The 27,387-nt window shown below is 42.0% G+C and overlaps 2 protein-coding genes across 4 annotated transcripts in view; one reads left to right on the forward strand and one right to left on the reverse strand.

The window, feature by feature from the left end:
• On the reverse strand, nt 1-17,673 carry LOC107383503 (FYVE, RhoGEF and PH domain-containing protein 4). Of its 3 annotated transcripts, none has more exons than XM_070554475.1 (17): nt 17,407-17,673; nt 15,000-15,113; nt 14,752-14,901; nt 14,370-14,658; nt 13,722-14,160; nt 13,481-13,626; nt 13,100-13,256; nt 12,888-13,026; nt 12,651-12,709; nt 10,708-10,851; nt 10,423-10,595; nt 10,260-10,290; nt 10,083-10,166; nt 9,867-9,992; nt 9,643-9,786; nt 1,338-1,478; nt 1-333 (listed from the first exon to the last, which is right to left on the reverse strand). In XM_070554475.1, exons 1-17 carry the CDS (start codon nt 17,528-17,530, stop codon nt 154-156), a joined length of 2,640 nt encoding a protein of 879 aa, XP_070410576.1. In that variant the 5' UTR covers nt 17,531-17,673; the 3' UTR covers nt 1-153. The 3 variants fall into 3 exon arrangements, with proteins under 3 accessions (XP_070410576.1, XP_015811655.3, XP_070410577.1); XM_015956169.3 differs by having other exon boundaries at nt 15,000-15,116; XM_070554476.1 differs by lacking the exons at nt 1-333; nt 1,338-1,478 and adding an exon at nt 7,410-7,526 and having other exon boundaries at nt 15,000-15,116.
• A 3,074-nt stretch (nt 17,674-20,747) lies between these two features.
• Nucleotides 20,748-27,387, forward strand: part of mapk11 (mitogen-activated protein kinase 11) — a 183,631-nt gene continuing 176,991 nt past the window's right edge. Inside the window, exon 1 of the mRNA XM_070554482.1 lies at nt 20,748-20,991. Coding sequence (XP_070410583.1) covers nt 20,879-20,991 — 113 coding nt within the window. The 5' untranslated portion in view covers nt 20,748-20,878. The remainder of the gene's footprint in view (nt 20,992-27,387) is intronic.

The following is a 27,387-nucleotide window of genomic DNA, read 5'->3' on the forward strand; positions in this document are numbered from 1 at the left end:
TTAAAACACCTTCACTTTATTTATTTTTACTGTAAACCATTTCAGAAATAAAGTGTACAAGCACTTCAAAATGAAACACACCCCTCATCCTCTCATTCCAAATATTCTCTTATCTGTTCCCGTATCATCAATCCAAACGGCCTCAAACGTCGATCACAGATTTCTCATCACTGAAAGCTTGAGGACAGTCAGCCAGCTCTGCTTAAGGTCAGAATCCTCGCAGGACAAAATATGGCAGGTTCTGGACTCTTTGAGACAGAAGCAGTGCTGACCCTGCAGGAGATCCTCGATGACACAGCCAAGGAGCGGCACGGAAACCAACGGCTTCTCATCCTGGAAATGTGACAGAGGGTAAAGGTCAAGAGACACCCCTCTAGGACCCTCGTTTAGCAACCGTACATACGCACAGATCTGTGGCAATGTCATGCGTAGGGACCAATTTATCGTGCAGTATTCATTTTGTACTTGTGCGTGGAAATGTTCCCGATTATAAAAAAAAAAAAACCTCAGACCATACGAACAACATCTAGTGGTAGGCCACATGAGAACTGAAGTATCGAAGGTCTCAGTTGTCCACACATGTTCCCCATCCACAAATATTTTACCCAATATGTCGGTGAAAAAACAGCTTTTTCGCATTATTGATGCTAAAACTAATAAAAGACACACGTGACCAACATTGTAGCATGGCTGATGTTATTGGAGGATTTGGCAGAGCATGCACTCTGGAACATTCAGTCTGTTCTACATTTTTTAAATTAGGTTTCAAGTCGAATAATTTTTCTTTATTTCTGATAGACCTCTTTTCTGTCCTGACTGCCTTTACATGTTTGCTTTTCTTCTACTTCAGCAGCCAGTGCCTCAATCTTGCTGTCACTATGGTTTTTATTTTTCCCCGTGAAGAACGCAGAGGTTCCCCACAAGCTGAAGATGTAGTGTGAACAAATATCGAGGGCGTTTCTGTATGTAAATGATGGCTAACAGACATGAGAACCTGGGTACACACAGGTGCGATTTATCATCAGTCCATTGCAGAGGAACATGCGTACAAACATCCTAAGTTTCGTTCATTGGAAGGAATATAGTAATAATTCTACCAACGTTTGATGAATGAGGCCCTGGAGTTTTAAAGCGGGTGTTTGCTGGAAAGGTTGAAAGTCATTCTAGCCTCAGCTGCACAACATGCTGCCCTCATACCCAAGAGACATTCATCTACAGATAAAACTATTCAGATTTATTATGAGCCAGCTTACAACAAAAGTTGTGTGAAAGTGCTGTACTAACAACGTCAGCATGTAACACTAAAGAATACTAAAAAAAAAATCCGACAGGTTTACCTGTGGAGTCGTGTAGAGCTGTAGGACTGGAGGATCGGTTCCTGGTAGGATGCACCACACTTGCTGCCAAATCATGGAGTTGTCACCATACTGAAGGTAACTGCTCATTATGATGTCCTGAGGGCCTGCATGTGTGTCAGACTGTGGTAAGACCCCAAAACAAACCAGGATCAGGATTTTGCCAGCATGGTGGGTTAAGGCCCAATCTCAATACTCGCACTCCGCCCTGTGGTCTTCAGCAAAGTGCACTTTGAGAAAGTGCGCAGTAGGGTTGGAGTGCGTAGAACACAAGTGTGCAAATAATTACCGAATTGAGACGGAGCGATCGATTGCAACGCATGCCAGGATGCTGGTCGCCGTGAAACTTTTTCTAAAACCTTTAACAACTTTCAAACAATAAAGCAATTATTTGCAATAAATTTTACTTCATTGCTGCTTTGTCTAAAACATTCAGAGCATCAAATAATTGTTCTAAAATGAACTAATTTAATTAGAAAATACATATTTTCAGAAAAGGAACTTCAGCCATTTCTCCTGCAGCAATGACTTGTGGGTAATACCCTTATCTGCGGTCCGCATCGCTGTGGACTAGGGTGAAGTGCAGATTAAGAGTGCAATGGGGGGCACTTGAGAATCGGGACACCCTACGCACTCACGCCCCTGGCCAGGAATGCACAATTGAAGGGCACAAGTGTGCAAGTGCGAGTGTTGAGATTGGGCCCAAGTGTCTTGCCCAAAGACACAATGGCAGTGACCGACTGAGCAAGATTCAAGCATGCAATCTTCCGATTATAGGGCAGATACTCAAATCCTCTGCCATTGTCACTCATGTACATCTATAACAAATTAAGTTTTTGAGTCAACCCAATTCAAGACAACCCTGAGTTAATAGATCCTAAACACAAGAATGGCTTCAACTTGGTCCATTTTACAGATATGAACCTAGAATCTCACTCGGTAGTAGCCAACAGTGCCAAGAAATATTGTAATACTGAGTGAAATTTAATAATGTTCAAGATGTAACCAAAATGACTGTAGCTATTATTACTCATAAGGTGATCTGCAATTCTTTCAATGGATGCAAGGCTTCTAGAAGAATTTAAAGACCAAGTTCACTCATTTTTCCAACACATTTGCAGTGACCTGTAATATAATGATAAATGACCCGCACTTGTATAGCGCCTCTCAGAGTAAGGACTCCAAAGCGCTTTACACTACAGTGTATCATTCATCCATTCACACACTGGTGGGGATGAGCTACGATGTAGCCACAGCTGCCCTGGGGCGCACTGACAGAAGCGAGGCTGCCGAGCACTGGCGCCACCAGTCCCTCCGACCACCACCAGCAGGCAAGGTGGGTTAAGTGTCTTGCCCAAGGACACAAAAGCAGAATTGTCTGTCCGGAGCCAGGATTGAACCTGCAACCTTCCGATTACTGGACAACCCACTCAACCTGTTAAGCTACTGCTGCCCTATAATGAATACCTTGTGAGCAGTGGCGGCTGGTGAATATTTGTCTTTTTTGGGGGGGGGGGGGGGGGGGGGGGGGATTTACCAGGTGCGTGGAAAAGAGCATGCCAGCCGAGAATTGTGTGACCTGGAAGGTGCATATGAATAACGAGGATCTTAAATAAATTTGTACTAGTAACATGTTTCTTATCCATTTGCTTCCTTACAAAATGATGATTAATGGGCAGATAAAATAAATGATGGTTTATTAGAAAAAAAATTATATAAATCTTTAAAATATTTGCAATTTCAAGTCACATTCTTGGTTTTTTAAACCAACAGCAAAATAGTTCATGCAGGCAGAAAGAAATTATATAAAAACACTCACTAAACATTAGTCTCTAATGTGTTTAAACAAAACTTGACAAAAATGTAAATTTTTCATCATTATTTCTCACATTTTTATTCAAAAACAAAAGGTTTTCAGGAGAATAATGGATTAGAAAGGTGTTCACGTTATGAATGCATTAAAAATAGCCTTATCGCTCATAATTCTAATAATTAGGTCTGAAATATGTGGTTGGAATGACTGATGCGCAATCCACATATCACCACCAGGGAACGCTGAATCACCATTTGTATAAGTCACACTGACAGACGGTAAAGCCTGATTCATGCTTCTTCGTCTGCGTCAGTGCGGAGACACGCAACGTCCTTGCGTGCCTGCCGGAGAGCTCCGCAAGGACAGACGGAGTCGAGCTCTCTTTTCTAAACATCCGTCAGTCGAGACAGACAACGCAAGCTTGTGATTGGTCAGGACGCCGCTGTTGTCTACAGCGCCGCCATTGCGCCCTCAAAAACATAAAGAGAGCCAAGGATAACAAGCAGCAGACACGGAGAAGCTTGAAGAACACCCCACGAAAAAACTAAAAACATAAATCTTTAATTCTCCCGTGACTGGAGGAGTGAAAAGATGCGCAGCAAGCATTTTATTTGTGGACGGAAATGACAGGAAACGTGGGTTTAGAGGTGGCGAGCACATGAAGAGGTGGAGAATGAGAGACAAATTTGTCTGTTAAAAAGTCTCTTATATACACAAAACACAATATAAACACATCTTGGACCGATACATGACAGGATACCACAGAACAGCGCTACGCCCTCTGTGGTCCTGCCGGGCAATTGCTTTGCAACACTCTCCAGGAGACGGAGAAGCATGAGAGCAAAACGCTTCAGTCAATCCGTGCGTGTCTGTCCCTTGCGGAGCTGACGGAGAAGCATGAACCAGGCTTAACAGCAAAATTGTTCCAAAAACGAACTTAATATTGTGGAAGACAGAAGACAGCTTGACACCTTCTTTAGGTAGTGAGGGCTAGAAGGCAGAGGGCTGGGAGTAGTTGGGTGCCTAGACCACGCCGACATCTGCCGTCGCAGACTCTGGCAGCCGGACCTGAGCCGTGGACTTAGTCTGATTCATGGTTCTCCGCCCGCCGTCCTCGCAAGCTGAGCCCCGGGGCGTTGGACGGGTCGGAAGCCCAGACCCCGGGGAGGGGGTCGCATCGACTGGGCCAGCCAAGTACCCACTTGCTTGATTTTATTTATGCTGATCAGCTGACTTTATTGCGAAGGAACTCGGCCGTAGTGTTTTATTGTTGGTTGTGGTAATAAAGGATATTGTGGATAAGTTGCTGCCTACTGGTGTTGTTTTTGGTTTCTGACTGGAGGCAGGGCCAGATTAACACTTTGTTGTACCCTGGGCAACAATATTCATCATCACAACCCGAGGATCACCATAATATGGTCCCATACAGAATATTTTACTGTAATATGCAGTAAATATACTCAATACTTGAATGCCTGACATCACGTAACCCGCTCAGGGTAACCTTTGACAAACCTCGTGTGGACTGACCAGTGAGGAGAGGGTCTTAACTTGAGGCCCTCTCTTCATTGGTCAGTCTGCATGAGACTGACTCAACCGCTCTCAACTGACGTTCAGTCATAGGCAGCGAAGCGTCTCTGTGCAGCGCAAAAGCCCGGGTAGACAGTTTGTTTAATATAGGGTGACCATATTTCCATTTCCAAACAAGAGGACAGGGGATGTGTGCCTATGACGTCACACCGCCACACAAACCACGTTGGGACCCATTTTTTGTAAGAACTACATTAATAGATTCTGCCAATAAAAGGGCTTTAAAACAATTCATATGTAAATATTTTGCATATTTATTGCAAAATCTCATTTTTCTGCTTTAGTGCTGCAACAAGGTTTTATTAATAATAAATTATTATACCTTTTGTTTTACTACAGCATCGGTACGCTTCCTGTGCACAGATTATTAAGGATGCATGTTTCAGCTGTGAGATTAGACGATAGGATCAATGAAAAAATAAGTTGTCACACACTCCATGGAAACTTTCAGAGAATCCACAAATAGTGGCTTTCAAATGGTTTTGTTACTTTTAGCAAGTTTATAAAAGAAGCAATGAGAAGCATGTGTGATAAGTTAGTTTTTCATCTGATAATATTATAACATGTCAGTAATGTCTATGGGGCTTTTTACAAACACTATATAATTAATACTCATGGACAGGGTATGAATTACACAGCGGCTTCTGGGGAACCCAGTTGTGTGTGTGTGTGTGTGTGTGTGTGTGTGTGTGTTGGGGGGTGGGGGGGTGATTTTGACTTGGCCCCAAAATGTCTTGAAACGGCCCTTGGTGTGTGACAGTTTTGAAGGTGATCTGAAGATCTGAATTATATCAAAAGTATAAATATTACATGTGTATAACTTATTGCTTTATACAGAAACGCGTAGTGGAGATAAATCTACCTACATTTTACTGTTTTCTTGAGTCTGGTCACTTTCACTAAACATTTCAAACATTATTTGTTGGGCAAGGAATTTGTTTTAAAGACAGACCACAACTCTCTGCGATGGCTGCACAATTTCCAGGGTCTGGAGGGACAACTGGCTAGATGCGTGGAACAGCTGGCCAATTTCCAGTATAAAATCATTAATCGGCCAGGTAAACTGCATAGTAATACAGATGCCCTTTCCAGACTGCCAATTTGGAAACCGGAGAGCTTATCAGCCAGCCAAGGAATGCAGCACTTGAGAGCTGAGTTGAGGGTGTGCTCCCTACAAGAGGGAGGATTAGGGTCTAGTCGGGCCTTAGAGATGGATGAACTCAGCTAGGCTCAGCTGGATGATCCGGTGCTGAAATGGATCAGGGATGCTAAACAGGGTGTAGGACTTGTAGGCCCTGATGACCCAGAATTAAAACAGTTTGCACCTGTGTGGGACCAACTCGAAATACGGGTTCCAAGTTGGTGCGTGTAGCACCGGCAAATTCTGATGCTGCTCTGGAGGTCCAGGTTGATTTGCCCCAGGCTCTGGTCCCAGAGGTCCTGAGACAGTTACATAAAGTCCCCACCGGGGGCCATCTGGGGGTCCAAAAGTTACTAGGCAAGGTTTAAGACCGTTTTTATTGGCCCGAGTGGATTAAGGACGTAAAGGCTTGGGTTCGTGAGTGTGCTGACTGTGGCTTAGTTAAAATGCATGGAGGAACACCACGTGCACCTTTAGAGCAGTCACTGACCTCTAGGCCCTTTGAACGCATTGCAGTGGATAGTCAGGGTCCACTCCCTGAGACCGGACTGAAAAATAAGTACATCATGGTAGTGGGTGACTACTTCTCTAAATGGACGGAAGCCTTCCCACTCCATAATCAGGAGGCTAAAACAATCGCTAGAGTTCTGACTGAGGAATGTGTGTGCCGGTTTGGGGTGCCACGGAGCCTCCATTCTGACCAGGGGAGGAACTTTGAGTCAAAACTATTCCAAGAGCTATGTGGACTCTTGCAGATTCATAAAACGAGGACAACCCCCTATCATCCCCAGTCAGACGGATTAGTGGAGAGGTTAATCGGACAATGCTGACTGTTAACTTTTTTGTGGAGGACAATCAGCTTAATTGGGATTCCTTGCTGCCATATGTAATGCTAGCCTACAGAAGTAGCACCAACACATCTGTCACACCCTATAAGGTTCTGTTTGGGCGAGAGATCGTGCGACCTGTTGACGTCATGTTGAACCTTGACAAGGGTGAAGCCTTTGCCTCGGCAGACGAGTATGTGACGAGACTGAAGGAAACATTGACTACGGTGGTAGATGCGGTGAAACGCCATCAGTGCAGAGCCTCGGCGCAACAAAAGAGGGCATATGATCTTAGGGCCTCATGCCAGTTATACTCGGAAGGTGAATTGCTGTGGTCTGAAACAAGCTGGGGGGGGGGGGGGGGGGGGTGTCCCAAGCTTCAGAGACGATATAAAGGACCGTTTTATGGTTCTCGAGCGGGTGACAGATGTGCTGTACAGACTGTTACCCGTTGAGGGGGATCCTGAGAGTGCGATTCACTTCAATCGACTAAAGCCGTGTACTTCTCTTCCAACAGTTGCAGCACTGATGGCTGTGGGGTCCCGAGAGAGAGCGGGGTAGAGGCTGCGTCAACCGGATGCCACCTGGGAAGACACCAGCAGGGTTCATCAACGGTCTGCAGAGACGAGTGGTTCCGGTGACTCAAGTGACCAGACTCCATCATGTGGAGAAGCTGCTCAAGGGGGTGCTGCTGCAGGAGGACCGGAAGGATGTCTCCCTGGGAAGGTCGAGGGACATGGAGCTGTGGAACAGTGCGTGGTTCATCAACCGGATGCCACCAACCGTCAACCGGATGCCACCTGGGAAGACAACAGCAGGGTTGATCAACGGTCTGCAGAGACGAGTGGTTCCAGTGACTCAAGTGACCCTGCCCCATCACGTGGAGAGGCTGCTTGAGAGGGTGCTGCTGCAGGAGGATCGAAAGGATGTCTCCCTGGGAAGGTCGAGGGACAAGGAGCTGTGGAACAATGCGTGGTTCGTCAGAGGAGACCCCCCGCTTGGTTCACGGATTATCACATGGATGTTTAGGACTTGTGGGCGAGTCCTTTAGGTCGAGAAAGGGGAGAGTGTGGAAGACAGAAGACGAAGTTGCCAGAATCTGGGGGCATGGCGATTGGACGCCAGCTGGTCCTTGTCACGCGTAATGAGGCCGGAGATGAGAAAAGGGTGGCAGATCTACCAAGGTGTGTGTGGTCGACCTGTCATTGTGGCACCCCGTTCTCGGGGGTGGGATCGTTCGCAATTGATTAGGACTGCCGGCAATGGAGATAGCCGAGTAGGTGGGCAGCGTTCCAGCACTAGGAGGGTAGGCTTGATGCCTTCTTTAGGTAGTGAGGGCTGGGAGTAGTTGGGTGCCGAGACCACGCCGACATCTGCCGCCGCAGACTCTGGCAGCCGGACCTGAGCCATGGACTTACCCGCCGTCCTCGCAAGCTGAGCTCCGGGGCGTTGGACAGTGTCGGAAGCTCAGAACCCGGGGAGGGGGTTGCATCGACTGGGCCAGCTAAGTACACGCTTGCTTGATTTTATTTATGCTGATCAGCTGACTTAATAAAGGAACTCGGCTGTAGTGTTTTATTGTTGGTTGTGGTAATAAAGAATATTTTGGATAAGTTGCTGCCTACTGTTGCCGTTTTTGGGTTCTGACTGGAGATTAAGATATTCTGCCTGTGCTCCCACTAAAACTTATATTACAATATTCACCAATATATGCAAATTCGGCATAAACACAAACAAAGCTCATTTCATGAAGTTAAAGTAATTATCTCAGTCCCATCTTTGCCAGTTTAAGGTTGTAATAATCCTTGGTATAGTAAAAAGAATCCACTTTTTTACATGCAGGAGATTGTTTATAAGTCTCTGATGCCACTTTCCATGATTTTCCTTCATAATAACAAAACTCCACGAGGTGTAGTCAGCTGCTCTACAACAACCAAGGACGGTGAACTGTGGAGAATTTCCGGTTTAGTTCTGAGACTATGCTCTGCCGGTCTTCTGCACATGTCTAAGCGGGAGTTATACCCTGCACCCAAAGGCTCTCCTACTGCTGCTAGCATTAGTAGGGGGGATCCAGCGCGCATGCGCCAGTTGGCGTAGGTCTATAGTAGAGATTGCTGCACCCAAAAGTAACAGGAAATACGTCACAAGATGATTCGGTAGTGTTAAACGCGTAAATAACATTTTTTAAACTACACTTAAATGAAGATTATACACAACACTTATAGTCTGTATGATGTATAGATAGTTTAGTTTAATTTTCATGTTTTATTTTATTTTGGGATTCCCATTTTCATCTTCCTGTGAGACTGGTGGGGTGGTGCCCTTGCACCCCCTATGGACGAGTCACCACTACTTGTGAGACCATCTCTGGGGGAAAAGCTCTGGCGCTCCTGTTTCAGGATGTAGAAGTGAGCCAAAGAGGAGTGCGGAAGACAGTCGATTTTAGAGTCTTATTTTCTGATATTCAGACATTTCCTTTGACTAGATAACAGCAACGCAACTCTCACTCTGCGACATTAATGTTTTATCTCCACAAATAACAAGCCTGAAGGAGTTCTGCCGTGTGGTGGAGTTGCTAATGCCATCAGTTAGTTTCTGTTAGCAGAGACATGCTTAGCTCTCTTCTGGATGCTAAATCAACATATTTCAACATCTATCCCTGTCACGAGTCAAGAGAGGTGGAGCCTGTGAATGCTCAGACTTTATCCGACCCGACAGTTTCCCCGTCTATTTTCAATTGGCAGCTAATGCAGGCAATAGGGGTAGAAAAATATTTTCATGCTTAGCCTGCATGTAATCCATCATATTTCAAAAATAAGTTAAAAAATAAATGCATAAATAAAAGTAAAGTGTTCTCAGTGAACTTGGTCTTTAAAAAGAAAATGGGCCAAAAACAAATGCAAGCATGTAACTCACCTCTATCATCCGTCTCTTCTTCCTGTCCATTCTCTCACCCCTCTGGCCAGTCAGAATGGAGTAACAAGCTTTACACACTTTATTTAGCTTGTTACCATCATACTCCAAAGACGCTTTATTATCGGAACACCTCCAACACACCACCTGTTGGAGTTGAGACATTTACCTTAACTGTAGTCAGATCAAGTTCCCTTCTGAATGCTAAAAAGCTTTATGTTCCTCACGTAGCCACAGGCTCGACAGTGGTGTCTTCTTCTGGTGAGAGCATTAAAAGGCTCCCGACATATCATACACACGTTCACCTCATTGTCTCTGATCCAGCGAGGAGCTCGACGGCCAAGTTCTTTTGCCTGTGAACCACATACAAATCATAGTTATGAAGGATCCATGTGTTGAAATCTTAAGTCAAAACTTCAAAGGAAATCAATGGTCCAACCTACAGGTTCTTCCATGTATAATTCCTTTGACACCATTTTAAAGGTTTCATTTTTCTTCTGAAACACATTGATGGCTTCCTGAATCACCTGCAAATGAAAAGCTTTTTTTTTTAAGTTCTAACAATAAAATCTTTCCCTAATCTATGTAGAGTTCACTATGCCACATTTGAATAAAATTACCTCTATCCACTCATCTCGGTCCTGTTCAGAGCTTGGAGAGACAAAAACACATGTCTAATTTGATTTGTGTGTGCATTTTCTTTACGATTGGCACTAAAAATACATAGAAATATTTTACTACCCATCAAAAAACACCATCTTGATAAAGCTTTGTGAAGGTCACCTAGCCTGTAGCTCAAGGCTCTTCTCCTTTCCAGACACCTGGAAGGTGTACAGGTGGTCTTCATTAGTGGTCTGATGCACCTTCATGCCATCAACTCCAATCCTGCAACGGACAGTAAATTTCTGCCCAACCAGGCTGAACTTTGCTGAGCAGCACAGCAGGAAGTTATTGAACTGAGGGCAGAAAAAAATTTATTTTGTGCAAAAGGGTTTGCAGTTTGGGTATTATTGTAAATAAAGTTACCAGATTCATACTAATTTCTGTAAACACTAGGATCACACTGACCAGGAACAGGTGTCTCTCCATGGCTGATGCGTTTCTAGCGGCGAGCTTGAGCAGACGACCTTCTTTGAGAAACTCATTGGTTGGGTTGACCACTTCCTCTTCTCCCACCATCTCATAAATCTCCAGAAGCCGTTTCAGGCTCTCCTACAACAAACCAAAGCAGCTTTGTAACAGATCCATAAAGACAAAATCAACCAAACTTACACCTGGTTTATTGTTTCTCATTTCATCCCGTCTGAAATAGCTTTTAGGGATGCACTGAAATTAAAAGTCTTGGTCGACACCTAAAACCGAAAGAGGAAACCAAGGCCAAAAACCGAAACACAAACAAATTATTATGTAGATAACTAGAACCATAGCATTTATGGCTACAATGTGTACTAACCATAATTAAATCAAGGCATTGCAAAAAATCGATTACAGAACTATGAAAATATGTGTTTTGCACTGACATAACAACAATGCACAATATAAATTAAAACTATTAAATGTTTCACTTGACCCCATACATTTATTAAATACTAAATTATAAGAAAACTATAAAGGTACAGGCTTATAAGTAAAAGGCCTGCTGAGGAACGTAAAATTAACCCTTTATGCACCAAAGTTGCATTATTGTGTTCAATGAGCCACAGCCACAAACATAACCCCTCATGAAGTTATTACTTTACACCAGAAGATAGTGGAGATGTGTACCTTCAATCTGAGCAACACTTTTAGGTGTTTCTATTGACATTTTGGGAGTTTATAGTTTGAAAACTATCCTTCCATCGGAGGCTCCCGACTGAGGGGAGGAGGCGAGCACACAGAGGGCAAATATTATATATTAGAGAGGAGAAACTCATGCTTACAGGTCTGTTCAGTGTTGACAACCCTCTGTCTGGTAATAACTGACTGACTCTGAAGAGTAATATTCATTCTCTTTTAAAGATATTCACTTGTCCAGTGAGAAAGGTCAACCAAGTCTGTGTGCTTGATGGGAGTAAACATGCTTCACACATATGATCCAAAGCTTATTTCATTGTGTTCAGGACATGGTGGGTGTAGAGCTAATAATTACAGACATAGTGGGAATGTAAAGGAAAAGAAAAAAGCCAGGCAGAAGCAGTAGATGTGAAACTGAAAGTAAAAATTCAGTTAAATAATTAGTATGAATATTCCAGCGATCGTAATAAAACAGCATTACTACAAGGGGAAGAACTTTACTTTTGAAATCAGTACGAATGTATGGTTTTTTGAAGCAAAGATCAAGTTGCCACATGAGGGCGAAGCAAGATGAAACGAAACAGAAACGGGATTCACCTGTTTCGGCTTTGTTGTTTCAATGATTTAGGTGTTTCGACCAAAAACCAGAGATGTACTTTTGGGTCATTTTCAGATGAAAATTTTTGGTGGCCAAATTGTCAGTGCGTCTCTAATATTTTCTACTGATCTATAATGAAAATGTGTGTAAAGTCTTTTTATTCCATCTATACATCAGGAATTTAATGAAATTCCTGATGTATAGATGGAATTATTTTTCCACAAATTTTACAAAAGTTACTGTAGATTAAGTAGCTCTCGGAGTAAAGCCTAAACTACTTGACGTCCTTTCAAAGCTTGAGTTCGACATTTGGGATCAGGGCAAGCAGTGAAAAATACTATGAACTGGAGCAGAGTGAGAGTCCTCTTTCCTCACGGAGAAAGTTCCACAAAAGAAACAAATCCAGCAAGTCTACTGGTCCTATTCTACTGCTTCTGACTCATGTTCACTTTAGCACCATCTAAACTCAAGATGACTGATGAGAATAATTATTTATGTCAAACATGTACCTGCAATACAAGTATAGATAGCAATGTCTAACAGCTTTAAGCACTTTCGAAATCGGAAACATATAAACTTTTAAAGAATTCCAGACTTCATAAAAACTCTGTAAATGACAGCTGAAAAAGTGGTTACATACAGCTTTATGGATGGCACTGTTGGAGTGAGTGGCTGCCATGGAAACCGCCTCCAAGGATTCTGTAGAAGCAGATGAAACATTTTCATCCATTCGTTACAGACGTTATTGACCAGAGACAAAGAGGTGAGCTATCAGAAAGAGTGGGACCTAAAAAGTGAACAAACACCTGTAGAGGCACTAACGAGGATAGAAACTGGGCATTATCATACGCATGAGAAAAAAAATGTAAACAGTTACTTTGAGCAGGCTCATAATCAGGGTTATCCTCAGGAAGCTTCTTCAGGTAATCCTTTAGCAGCATCTCATAACGTGGAACTCTCTGTACTGGTTCCAACATGTGGTGCTGCAGAGTGAGGTTTCCACACACATCCTGACTCTAAAACCACAACACCCTGATCAGATCGGAGGAGCAGTGGAGTACTGACAGACACAAGCACAGCGTTTCCTACCTGGATGTCTTGGATGATGTTTCTAAAGGCAGAGGAGCGTTCAGTCCATGTCCTCAACAGCTCCATGGCCTGGTCAAAGTTCCTCACGTAGTCCGCATACATCCTCAGGAAGGGTCCATGCAGCAGAAGAGCCCTACCCAGACCTGGGCCTAGACCCCTTGATTCAACAAAAGTGGGAGGGCCAGGTGACATAAATCCATTTTTCTTTCCTGTGGTTTTTAAAACCGTCTTTACATTCAGGTCAGTCAAATACTTTACATCTGGTTAATATATAAAAAAAACTATAAAAATAACTCATATCTGATAAAAGTGATTGTGTGGATGTTTGCATTTGGGCAGTTTGTTTTCCCTTTCAAAAAGGAACCAACACGTCAGACTCACCAGCTGCAGATGCATTGTTCAAGGTCAGGGAGCAGAAACTGGCTGTGGAAGGAGTAGATTGAAGAAATGTTAGAGAAGATGTTTTTTATGACCTCCGGAGGAAATGAGCCTCGATCAGCCTCGTGTGCCAGGCGCAAACAGAAGACCTGAGGGAGACGAGAAAAGGGGAAATCCTTAACGTTTTTGCTACGCATGAATACGTAAAAGTGTTTTAAAAAAGTCTCGAAGAAACCACAGTTACTTGATCTAGCAGGTGGAGACGAGCCACATAAGCCCTCTCTGTCTGCAGGAGTTCATTGGCTATGTTGTACAGTTTCCTCTCTGTAACTTCTTCATCTTTTGGGTGATTTTGTTTCTCGTCACTCATCTTCTCTTCTCCATTTGTTTCAACTCCCAAGGGCATTTTTGTCTTCTCGTCTGCTGTGCTTCCTTTGGTCCACTCACAGGAAAACCTGGATCTCCTGGGTGTTGTATCTGCTTCCATATAATTTATGGCTGGCCTTTCATTCCCCTGCTCCATGCCATTCAGCTGACCTGAGACAGGTTCTGACCCGTTGGTTAAATGATGGCCTCCGGGAATGATGCAGAGCTGACATTTAACAGGTGTCTTGATGGCAGTTGCAGACCCATTACAGTTAGCCGACAGCAGCAGAGAGCAGTCAACCTTTTCAATGAGATGCCTGGGCAAATTGAAAAATTGTAAATTGATCTGCACTCTTATAGCGCCTTTTAGAGTCCGAGGACTCCAAAGCGCTTTACACTACAGTGTAATATTCATTCATTCACGCACACATTCACACACTGACAGTGATGAGCTACAATGTAGCCACAGAAGCAAATTTGCGTGTTGTTACTTGAAAAAGATAGTAGGGTGGTGAAAACGTCCTACCTGTCTTCATCCATGCAGACGATCACACTGGGCACACTGAAAGACTTCTCGGCTATCTTCTTGGGTTGTTCGTTTTTCTCATTTGAGATTTTGTGCAGCCCCGTCCAGGATTTAGAGATCCTTGCTGGAATATAGGTTCCCATCCTCTTCAGAACTGGACTTGGGGTACGAAGTTTTCCCGTCAGAGAGCTGTGGCTCCTTGGAGACGTCTTAGCTGGACTGTGGTCTTTCTCTCTCTGTGGACTACAGTTCTTGATGCTTAATTTGCTTGGGCTTGGAGATCCTAGAACTGGAAAGATTGAACGCTTTGAAATCCCCTGAGCAGGTCTAAAAGGGCAGACTTGTTCTCCAGGCACAGCACTTAAGAAATCACTTCCTTCACCTCTAATTGGACTTGGGGAGCCTTGGTAACCCAGAGATAGGTTCATACAGGAAATGGAAACTCCAAACTTCCTGTTGGGACTATGATCTTGAATTTTGCCAGTCAATTGAGGTGGATCCTGTTCTGCCCCTTGTGGGCTCTGGAGATGAGCTGGATCATGGGGAAAAAAGTGTTTGAGTGCAACACCAAGTTCAAGCCATATTATTGTAGTCTAGCTGTGTTCCAATAGGACAAAACTTCCTACCTACCTTGATTTAAGGATGATCTTGCTGGGCTTTTGTCACCAGTTTCCTCTTTAGAGTTTGGATTTGTACCATCACAATCAAGGCCACTGTTGAATGAGCCCCACACTCCACTGCTTACTTCTAAGAATAAACATGTATTATATACATTGCACAGCAAATTTGTCTGCAGTCGGCTCCTCTTTGCTTCCTTATTAAGACTTTTCCGCTTTGCTAATATAAACCATTATAGTTGCTGAAAAATACAGTTGAAAATGAAAACGGTTAATCTTATAGATGTATTTTGATATGCGAAGCAAGTTAGTTACTTTGCTTCTAACGCAGCTGTTATTCCAATTCTTATTTTTAATAGAAAGATTCATGTAAGGGTTAGTTTAAAAGTTTTGTCTCCTGAAGTCTAAGTAGAAGTGTCTTTAAAAGTACATGTAATCATAGTAATGTGTAAAAACTGGTTAAAACTGCTTCAAAGTTTTGTATGATTTGGACTATTTCCCTTTTCTCTTAGAAACATGGTTTGTAGTGCCCAATAACGACAACAATATTAAATCAATAAAATTAAATTAAATGAAAGTTTGTGACTTCGCCCTGGATGAGGGATTGCGTGGTACGAGGCAATCTCCTGGTTTGCTTATATAAGGTTAACTATTGCTATAATATGCAGAATCTGATTATGTCACAGTGTTGTTGAATTTGTGGTATTTAACTTTGAATCAGGTCACATTTAAACAGGATTCGTTGTTATTAATTAGTACATATAGTTATTTTTCCTCATATTACTAGTCGGAATACAAGAATGGACTGAGATATAAATACTATACAGCTACCCCCCCCCCCCCCCCCCCACACACACACACACACACAATTTTAAATATACATTACCTCTTTATTATAAATGAACAAAAAAAGCTTAGTGGGGTGTAATTAATTTTCCTACCATCGTGAACGTCCAGCGGTTTTGTCCGTTAAAGTTTGAGGGACCTCGTTAACTCGCTTCAGGCTTTGCTTAGAGAAGCTGATTTGTTGGTCATGTGGAGAGAGTTTAAATCCTGCTTTCTCAGTACAATACTTCTGCTTTCTTACTTCTGCATTGTTATACATCATTCCAACCTTTGCCTGAATTGCACAGAACTGCAAGACGGATCCTGTGATCACGGCTGATAGTTGACATCAAAAACTTCACAAAGACAGATCCATTACTCTGAGTCCTTCAAACCTAATGCTTTGTTATTGACCTATTTTCAAAGAAGAGGTTGGTCATGTTTCAGGCATTTACTGGAAAACATTTAACTAAATATGATTAAAATCAATTTAATAACACATCTGTACAAGAGAACAATAATAAATTAATTCAACACCTCCACCTAAAACTGTTTATAGATTCTACTTTACGAGGCTACAGAGCAAATTTCTTTTATAAAACATAGAGCTGTTGAATACTGCATCTGTGTGTAACACTGGAGCAAAGATACTTTTATACCAACAGTTCTGACCCACTGAAAGAACAGTAAAACTGTCTGGAAGGATGTGAGGAATGGTGGTTTTAAGCCACACAAACAAAGTCCAACATAAATGACTACTCTAATCCAACTGAATGCAACAACACACTTACCCACTGTCCCCTCTTAAAGAGATTAAAGTTGGGGGGGGGGGGGGGGGGGGGGGGGGGGGGGGGAGATACACAAATTGAAATTGGAACATTAAAAATATTTAATAAGTAGGACTGCACCAACTCACTGCTATTTATAAGGTTGAACCAACAATTTCCATTATTTATTTATAGTAATTAATTTATAAATTCTGTAAATGGACAATAAACAACGATTGTCCAAATTGTTTAGGTAAAAATATTTCTAATTAAAATTTGCTGTAGGGGTGAATTCAGAATACAATACAAACATGTATATGAGAAAAATGTAAGTGTTCACAATAAAGTCAAAAAGGTCATAAAAACCTGAACTGCAAATGTTTTTTAGTAGTATTTAAACTGAGGTTTGTGGGTATGCTGTCACTTGGTACACTACTAAAGAAAAAAACTAAGGCAGTGTATTAATACAACCTTAAGTTTTAAGTACTTTTCATTGACCTTTTACAGCATAACTCATAACTTCTTTCAATCCTTCACAATAAGAGCCTCAACAAGTGCCAAAAATTAAGAGTTTCACTACAGAACGCTCCAAATAACAATTAAATAACGAAACCCGCTTTAGGCTTTAGATGTTTCTACGTATGCCAGTTTAAAGACGTGCATTGTTAGTAAATAGGAGAGGATGTGTGTAATGGCCTGTTTTTTTTTTCCAGAGCTATAATTTCCAAAACAGCTTTCGAAGATTCATAAGGTGCTGAAGATGGTTAATTAAGCTCAGTCCAAAGTTTATCTAATTAACACAGTGCTCATGATGCATGTACATCTCACCTGAGGCGTGGCTGTCCCCCACAGCACCTTTATCTTTTCTTCTGACCGCCACCCGCCTGAACTCCTCTGCCTCCCGGCTGCTGCTTCTCAGCGTCAAACGGTTCCTTTTCTTCAGGTCAAACATGATTATTCTGGAACAGTCGCTCCAGTTTCAACGGCAGACAGGTGGTTTGCTGCAAAGGACAATAATGCTTCAGCGAAACATGATGGTATCAGCCCAGAAAGAGCGAGTTGTGAGCGGTCCACCTGCTCAATCAGCGCCGCCACCTGTTGACAAGCCCCGCCTTTGATTTAAATGACCACCCACCTTCGTGCTGGCGATGACCAGACAAGAAAACTAACAACAAATGAATCAAATTTGAAAATATATATTTTAAATGTTATTTTCCAACAAATGTGTTTGTTTTTTATGTTATTTTTTGTGTCTGAGAATCAGAAAGCGTTGTCTGAAAATGCTTGGTCAACTCCAAAACAGCAGGACGTCTCTGCTGCCCCCTGCTGGACCATAAAACTACTGTAGCCCATAACTCAGACCAAACAGAAACTGTTCATTCACTTGTTTTGAGACTAACGCAATCGCAGAACATTCACTTTTTACACACTTGAAATTTGCACACAATAAGAAAAACAGTCTATCATTTATTAAATCATATGAATCAGCATTTATTCAGTATAAATCCTGTGTGACCAACAGACAGACATGCATATAACAAGGTCAAACAACCAGATCTAACCTTGAGTAATGCAGGTTGAGCTCCATCTGTTGGCTCGTGCATTAGTAGTGAAAACATCTCCGCATAATGTCGTTTTTGCTTTTGTTTAGCAGATATTGTGTAAAAACTCAACTGGTACATCTTGTCAATCCTCTAGTTTCAAATTATTCTACGTTAGCATTTACATTTCAATTAGTGTCCATTTTTGTGCCAGGATTGTAGTTTATTTAAACCATGGGCCTTTAAAAAATTCTGTAAGTATTCAACATAAAAATATTCATAAGACCAGTACTACTAGAGACATTCTGAGTTCAACCACTGGTAATGATTTCCATGGAAACTACATCCTGAAATGCTTTTTAAGACAGAGAAGCTGAATTTTTTTATTAAATTTTTATTATATAGTGCCATGGCTTCGAGGAGATTCTGGTCCACCATCCGGCGCCTCAGGAGGGGAAAGCAGTGCGTTACTAACACTGTTTATAGTGGAGGCAGTGTGTTGCTGACCTCGACTCGGGACGTTGTGGATCGTTGGATGGAGTTCTTCGAAGACCTCCTCTATCCCATTGGCACACCTTCCAGTGAGGAAGCAGAGTTTGAGGACTTTGGTTTGGACTATCCAGTCTCTATGGCTGACACAGGTGTCTGAATGACCGGTGTCAGAGCTTAGTCCGCATTGCCGGCAGTAAGTCGAGCTTGTTCCTGGTGAGAGTTGGACTCCGCCCAGACTGCCCTTTGTCACCAATTCTGTTCAAAACTTTATGAACAGGATTTCTAGGTGCAACCAAGGTGTTGAGGTGATCCATTTAAGTGGCCTAAGCATCAGGTATCTGCTTTTTGCGGATGATGTGGTCCTGTTGGCTTCATCAGAACGTGATATCCAGCTTTCGCTGTGAAAACAGCTTGGATGAGAATCAGCTCCTCTAAATCTGAGACCATGATCTTGAGTCCAAAAAGGGTAGAATGCCTTCTCCAGGTCAGGGCTGAGGTCCTGTCTCAAGTGGAAGAGTTTAAGTATCTTGGGGTCTTGTTTACGAGCGAGGGAATGCTGGAGCACGAGATCGATACTGTAATTTAACTAAATGATTGGGTTAATCAAGGTTTACGGATGAAAATAACAGAGAATTGTCAGCATAAAAGTGAAAGTTTAGCAGACGCTGTCTGGTGATTTAACCAACTGGAAGCTTAAAACAGTAAAAATAATTTTTGTGTGAAAAGAAAGTGTGTGCCTAAATACAAAATGTTTGTATTTATGACACTCCGGAACTGCACTGCTCTGGGTGGCTGCATGTTGGAGTAGCTCTGTTGTTTTGCCTTTTCTTGGGCATTTTTTCTTCTAGTTTCTCAAGAAAAACTGTATTTTTTTTGGACACTTTACTTTTCTGTTTCTGGTGCTGTGAAGCTCGGAGGATTTTTACTGCTATTTTTTAGCTTTTCTCACTTTTTGAGCATTTGTTATGATGCATAACCATGGCAACAAGCTGGTTTACAATCGGGAGCAGCTGATTAACATTGGAAAGGCTGAAATATTACCTCAACTGACGCCACAAATCCCAAATGAGCTAAAACGCAAGAAGTGTGGATGCAGAGCAGGAGCAAAACGGAGACAGAGAAAGAGGAAATTCAAACCATCTCTTCCATTGATCATAATGATCAATGGAAGAGATGGCAATGTGAGATCACTGGCCAACAAGATGGAGGAACTTCAAGCCCTTTCAAGGACTCAGCCAGAGTTTTGGCAGTTCTGGAACCACTGGAGGAGATATTCTCCAGAGAATCAAGAAAATTATGGACAACCCTGAGCATTCTCTTCACAAGACTGTCCGACAACGGAAGAGTGTCTTCAGTCAGAGGCTTCTTCAGTTTCGCTGCAACACTGACCGCTACTGGAGATCCTTCCTGCCAACAGCCATTGTAATATACAATAACTCTTTGATGACTTGATTATTATTATTATTCTGAGCTACTACAGCAATCAATTTCCCTCTGGGATTAATAAAGTATTTTTGAATTGAATTGAATGATTTTAGTAAACCATGTGCCATTTATGTGAATATTTTGCAAAGTAATTTGCCAAAAACTACCTGACAACATTAAATAATAATTAGTTATTTGGTGTCAAGAAAGGGGTGGGATTAAATAAACTGATGCTTCTTCCTATTCCCTTTTGAACATGTGGAAAAAATGAGAAGGAGAAGTTGCTTATGTTGTGTGTATTACTATGTGTATGTACGCATGTTCAAAATAAAATAAAGACAAAAAATAAAAAATATATTGGTCCAAGCACTGAGCCCTGTGGTACTCCACAAGTAACTCTAAAGCTGGGGTATATAATTCCGGTTCTGGTGGGGTGGTATCCAGCATATTTTAGAGGTATTACATTATAATATAATGTAATATAATATAATATAATATAATATAATATAATATAATATAATATAATATGATATGATATAATATAATATAATATGACGAACGCAGTGCCTAATCTATTGTATAACCCCCCCCCCCCACCCCCCCCACCCCCCCACCCACACACACACACACACACACACACACACACACATTTATGAGTGGATGAGGACGTGGGGGTGGGGGGTGCTCTGGAGCAGCGACTGCGGAGGGGAGGAGGGGATTCTCACTGACTGGCCGGTGCGTCGGTACGAGCAGCAGCAGCAGGAGCCGCTCAGGTAGTCGGCGGCGGTCCATCCACAGATATCTGTCCTCCTTTTTTTTAATTTCTGTATCCGGATGTAAAAATGTCCGCCAGACCGGGATTTTATCGGCAGGAGCTGAACAAAACTGTGTGGGAGGTTCCGGAGCGGTACCAGAACCTGACGCCGGTGGGCTCTGGAGCTTACGGCTCGGTGTGGTGAGTGTTTGTGTAGATAAATTTGCGTGATAGTGTGTGTGAGGGAGTGTGCGTGTGTGCAGTGCGGGCGGAGGGGCGAGGCTGCACAGCTACACAAGCAAGCGGTAGCTCCTATAACGCAACAGTCATTGTATGGTGACCAATCCTCATTCTGAGACCGAGCATGGTCTCAGAATGAGGATTGTCTGGTATAAAGTGCGAATTTATTGTTGAATTAAAATTAAAAAATTGTAGTTTTCACTCTCCAAATATTTAACATTCCTACCAACATGTGTCAGTGTAGCTGATGTGATATGAACATTACTATGAAACACACATCATCAGTGAAGGGTTGTTTTGTCCCATCGATGTGTGCTGTTCATGATGGGATTTAAGGAATAAGACAGCGTCACTACTACCGGAATTTCAAAAGCGGAGCCCCCCAAACCTGTCCCCCACTTAACCCAAAAAACACCTGCCTCTTCTGTTCTCTACCTGCATCTTCACATGCATCCAGCAGCATCCTCATTTGTCTGCACAATGATATTTCTACGGCACTAATTCTTCTGCATGAAACTTGCAGTTTCTTGAAAATTAGTAAAATTCCCCATCACCTGGTTGGATGCAGTTGCCATGGTGATGTGTCAAAGTGACCATTGTTTCTGACAGTCAATACTAATTAGGCTATTATCAACCTAGCCAGATGGTTATCCAAGAAAGCAAAGAGGAGTCTGAATTATTTGAAAAATACAAAATTCAGGTTTTTGGAAGTGTTTTGAAACTGACAGAGAGAGCAGCTAAGACAGAAGTGAGTTAAACATCTTTACGCTTATGTTGATTGATGAGACCAGCAGAGTTTAACTTCAAGCTGAAAGACACAAACCTTCAGGCCTGCCTGACCATGCAAAAATTTAGGTAATCATTGTTTTAACCAAAGCTTTGTAAGGGTTAAGGCATCTCTTGTTCAAATCTCCTGTTAGCAAAGAAGTATCTCATTTGAGCTTCTACATTAAAATACCTCCTTTCTTACTTTTACTTTATTTAATCATTTTGTCAATTAAAGCTTTATTCTACTTCAAGGATTGTGTCAGATTAAATTTGAGACCTTTTAGCCACACCTAACAGTTGTATTTTCCTGCATGCTCACTAAGCAGTTTTCTTCCTAACAACTGACTTCCTGTCAGCATGACGTTTGTAAAAATCCAGTCTATTAATGTATGATCTGAACTCTACATTATGATTCGTGCTCTCACTGGAGGTGGAGGGTTACATTTTGCAGCTATAAATACAGCTCAGAGTAGCATCATATTGGAAATATGAGAACCTGAATCATAATTTCTTCAGCAGTTATAATAATTATCAGCATTCAAGAATTTGATCAAATTTTAAAATACAGATTTATGAGGCCTATTATTCTAACTTCAGAATACACTCTTGTTAGGGTTGTTGGAACAGAGCATGTTTGTTGACAGAGATGTTATATTTTCATTAACCCTGTAGAATTCCGAGATGCAAATGACATTAAAACATGTAGTGAAGTGTTAAAAAAATAAAGTTTTTTTCACAGTCCTCTGTGATTATAAGTTAAAATCCCATAGTCATCATCACACACTGGTGAAATTCATCTCTGCATTTGACTCATCCCCATGGAGGGGAGCGGTGAGCTTCAGCCACGCTCGGAAAAAATTTGGTGGTTTAATTCAATTCAATTCAAGTTTATTTATACAGCGCCAAATCACGACAAGAGTCGTCTCAAGGCACTTCACATAATAAAAATTCCAATTCAGGTCAGTTCATTAAGCCAATCAGAAATAATGTTTCCTATATAAGGAACCCAGCAGATTGCATCAAGTCACTAACTGGTGTCAGTGACTATACAGCAATCCTCATACCAAGCAAGCATAAAGCGAAAGTGGAGAGGAAAACTCCCTTTTAACAGGAAGAAACCTCCAGAGAATCCTGGCTCAGTATAAGCAGCCATCCTCCTCGACTCACTGGGGATCGAGAAGACAGAGCACACACACACACACACACACACACACACACACACACACACACACACACACACACACACACACACACACACACACACACACACACACACACACACACACACACACACACACTCACTCACTCACTCACTCACTCACACACACACACACACACACACACACACACACACACACACACACACACACAAGTAATGTGTCTACAGTTATATTGTGATGTCTTAGTAAATATTCTATTTGGTGAAAGATAAACTTTATTGTATTTATCCTAGTGGATCTATAAGTAAATGGATAAACTAGTATTAGCACATCAAAAGTCAAGGAAACCAAAAAGTTATTATCAGGAGAGAGAGAATGTTTAAGTGGTTAGCAGCAGTGTGCTAGTCGATGGCCCCCTCCATGAGGCCACCACAGCTCAGCAGAACGTCGTTGTCGCTTCTTCTGGGGAGAAAAACACTTACAGAGAAAATAAAGTTAACAGCTGAAATTGGACAAAATAGTACAGTTAAAGAGCAGACTGTAGAAGAAAGCAGTAGAGTGTGAGAAGTGGTCAGTGTATCCTCCAGCAGTCTAAGCCTATAGCAGCATAACTACAGAGATAACTCTGGATAATCTATCCTATTGTGGCAATACGGGAGTGGTCTATGACCTGTTGACGCCAAGTATGGCAATTGTATCTGCTCGAGTGCAATTTCGTTAACAACGCCACCTTGGGAATTTCGCCCAAGGAACTAAAGCATGTAGATTCATTCCACTTGACAGCAGACGTGGTTTCAGAAGTTACCATGAATTTATTTTATTTTATAGAAGAAACAGTTTAAAAGACATTTTAAAAACTGCCATGTAAAATATCATAAAAATGCTAAAATTAATGACAACAAGAACAGAACCAAATGAATTTAAACCAAACAAAAAATGTTGACAAGCAGGACTGAGGCTAGTGATGGAGGCAGGTGACTCGGGGCAGAGAAGCCCCAACCAGCAAAAATAAGAGAAAATATCAAGAATTCACCCCCGGCAGTGAGCGTTCATACCAACGTGAGAACCCAGCACCATCACACTCGCACACGGGACCACCACCTCCGAGGCCACACCCCACACCTCCTGCCTCAGCCTGCACAAAGAAAACAAAATTAAAAGAGAACTGTATAAAATCTGTACGATATAGATCAACTGTTCTTCCTCCTGGACTCCAGCCATGAGCCAGGGGAACTTCCTTCGACCAGCTGATTAAAAACTTAGTAAAAGGAAACAAGACGAAACAGCGGCGCCTCCGGCCGGACCACGGAGGAATCGGTCCTCCCGCTAGTAACGCCTGAACAGAAGGGAACTCTCTGCCCAGAAGCAACGAGGATTCAGTAGGCAAGCGATCACATCACACCCAACACTGACCCAAATGCCCAAGCACGGTTGAAGCAGAGCCGATCGCACCATAAACGCAGCCTGAGGACACGGGCTGGCAGTACCAAAACGCAGCGGCATAATGGCACCAGCTGTTTCCCGAACCTACTTCCTTACCGGAAGAGCTCCCCTTTTATAGCAGCAGCGCCCTCCTATGTACGGAGGGCGTACTGCTCTAAACCAATAAAATTCGAGCATGCGTTTCATAATGCTACACTATTTAGATAGGCATGTTGGAGGCAGGGCAAGGGAGAGCCGTCTTTACCGACTGTACACTCCACCTCCCTGTACTCCCCCACATGTCCAGATTTAGGCTAACATCAGATTTTAACCATAGGCCCTATCAAATAAAAATGTTTTAAGCCTATTCTTAAAAGTAGACAAAGTGTCTGCCTCACGGACTAAGGCTGGGAGCTGGTTCCACAGGAGAGGAGCCTGATAACTAAAATATCTGCCTCCCATCCTAATTTTAGATATTCTTGGAACCACCAGTAGACCTGCAGTCTGAGAGCAAAGTGCTCGGTTAGGAACATATGGAACAATAAGATTCCTAATGTATGATGGACCTTGATTATTAAGAGCTTTATATGTGAGAAGAAGGATCTTAAAATCTAATCTGAATTTAACAGGTAGCCAATGTAGGGAAGCTAAGACAGGAGAGATATGATCTCTCCTTTTAATTCTCATCAGAACTCTAGCTGCAGCATTTTGGACAAGCTGAAGACTTTTAACTACATTCTGTGGACTTCCTGAGAGTAATGGATTACAGTAATCCAGTCTTGATGTAATAAATGCATGAACCAGTTTTTCAGCATCACTCCTGGAAAGTATGCTTCTAATCTTAGCGATATTCCGAAGGTGGAAAAAGGAAATCCTACAAACTTGTGAAACCTGGGATTTGAATGACATGTCCTGATCAAAGATAACACCAAGGTTCCTTGCTTTGTTCGCAGAGATTAATGTAATGCCATTAAGGTCAGGCGATTGGCTAAGCAATTTCCTTTTCTGGATTTCTGGTCCAAAGATGAGAACTTCCGTCTTGTCTTGATTTAAAAGCAAAAAGTTTAGAGTCATCCAATTTTTTATGTCCTCAAGACAAGCTTGTAATCTACCCAACCGATTAGGTTCATCAGGGTTAATGGATAAATATAGCTGAGTATCGTCAGCATAACAGTGGAAGTTTATCCCATGCTGTCTAATGATTTTACCAATTGGGAGCATATATATAGTAAAAAGAATTGGTCCAAGCACTGAACCCTGTGGTACTCCGCAAGTAACACTGGAGTATGAAGACGATTTGTCATGTACGTTTACAAAATGAAATCTGTCAGACAGGTAGGATTTAAACCAGCCTAACGCTGTTCCTTTGATCCCTACAACATGTTCAAGTCTTTCTAAAAGAACATTGTGATCAACTGTGTCAAAGGCAGCACTGAGATCTAACAAGACTAGAACAGACACAAGATTCTTATCTGAGGCCATGAGAATATCATTTGTAACTCTCACTAATGCAGTTTCAGTGCTGTGATACTCTCTAAAACCAGACTGAAATTCCTCAAACAGAGCATTAGTGTTTAAATGCTCACATACTTGGATGGCCACTATTTTCTCCAGGACTTTGGATAAAAATGGAAGGTTAGATATTGGTCTATAATTCATTGGGTCATCTGGATCCAGAGAAGGCTTCTTAAGTGAAGGTTTGATTACAGCAACCTTAAAATCTTGTGGTACATACCCATTTACTAAGGATAGATTGATTGTATCTAGAATGGGGGCAGTAACCAAAGGAAATGCATCTTTAAATAATTTGGTTGGGATTGGATCCAAAATGCAAGTTGAAGGTTTAGATGAAGCTAATATTTTTGATAACTCTGAAAAGCTCAACTGGATCAAAACGGTTCAAGCACAGATGAGGTTCTACAGTCACCTCTGAAGCTGCCTCACTTACTGAGGAAGAAGAAATCGCATTAGGGAGGATGCTAAAGATTTTGTTTCTAATAGAATTAATTTTACTTGTAAAAAATCCCATGAAGTCATTGCTGCTGAGGGCTAAGGGAATAGATGGCTCAGAGCTATGACTCTGTGTAAGTTTAGCAACTGTAGTAAAAAGAAATTTAGGATTATGCTTATTCGCCTCAATTAATGCTGAAAAATAAGCAGTTCTAGTTTGTTGAAGCTTATTTTTATAAAGCACAAGACTATTTTTCCAGGATAGGTAGGCGTCCTCATGGTACGTAGAGCACCATGTTCTCTCCAATTTCCTAGAGTTTTGTTTTAAGGCTCGTAAATGAGAGTTAAACCAGGGAGCCAACTTCCTGTCCCTAATTACCTTATTTTTAAAGGGGCTACATCATCTAATGCCACACGTAAAGAGGAATTAACATGATGAACCAAGGCATCAATTTGTGAGGGGCTAGAACTGAAAATATTGCCCTCTGTTACGTTCCTCTGAGATGCTGAGGACAGTAAAGATGGAACAGTTGATTTAAAAGACGCAACTGCGTTGTCAGATAGAAACCGACTGTAGTGAAATTTACTTTCATGTCTCGAGAACTCAGTTATAAAAAACTCAAAGGTTATCAGAAAGTGGTCCGAGAGGACTGGATTATGTGGAAAGATTGTTATTTCCTCACACTCAATGCCATAAGTCAGCACAAGGTCCAATGTATGATGGCAGGAGTGGGTGGAGCTATGTATTCTTTGAGTGAAACCAATTGAGTCTAAGATATTACTAAAGGCTACATTGAGGCAATCATTTTCAATGTCCACATGAATGTTGAAATCCCCCACTACAATGACCTTATCAGTATTTAGCACCAAATCAGATAAAAAATCAGAGATCTGATCCAAAAACTCTGAGTAAGAGCCTGGTGGACAATATAAAACTACAAACAAGAGTGGTTTTACAGTTTTGCAATCTGGATTAGGAAAACTAAGAATAAGATGTTCAAACGAACTGTAACTATTAATCTGTAAGGGACTGATTAATAAGTCAGAATGAAAAATG

The sequence above is a fragment of the Nothobranchius furzeri genome, chromosome 1, assembly GCF_043380555.1.
Source record: "Nothobranchius furzeri strain GRZ-AD chromosome 1, NfurGRZ-RIMD1, whole genome shotgun sequence".
NCBI classification, from domain to species: domain Eukaryota; kingdom Metazoa; phylum Chordata; class Actinopteri; order Cyprinodontiformes; family Nothobranchiidae; genus Nothobranchius; species Nothobranchius furzeri.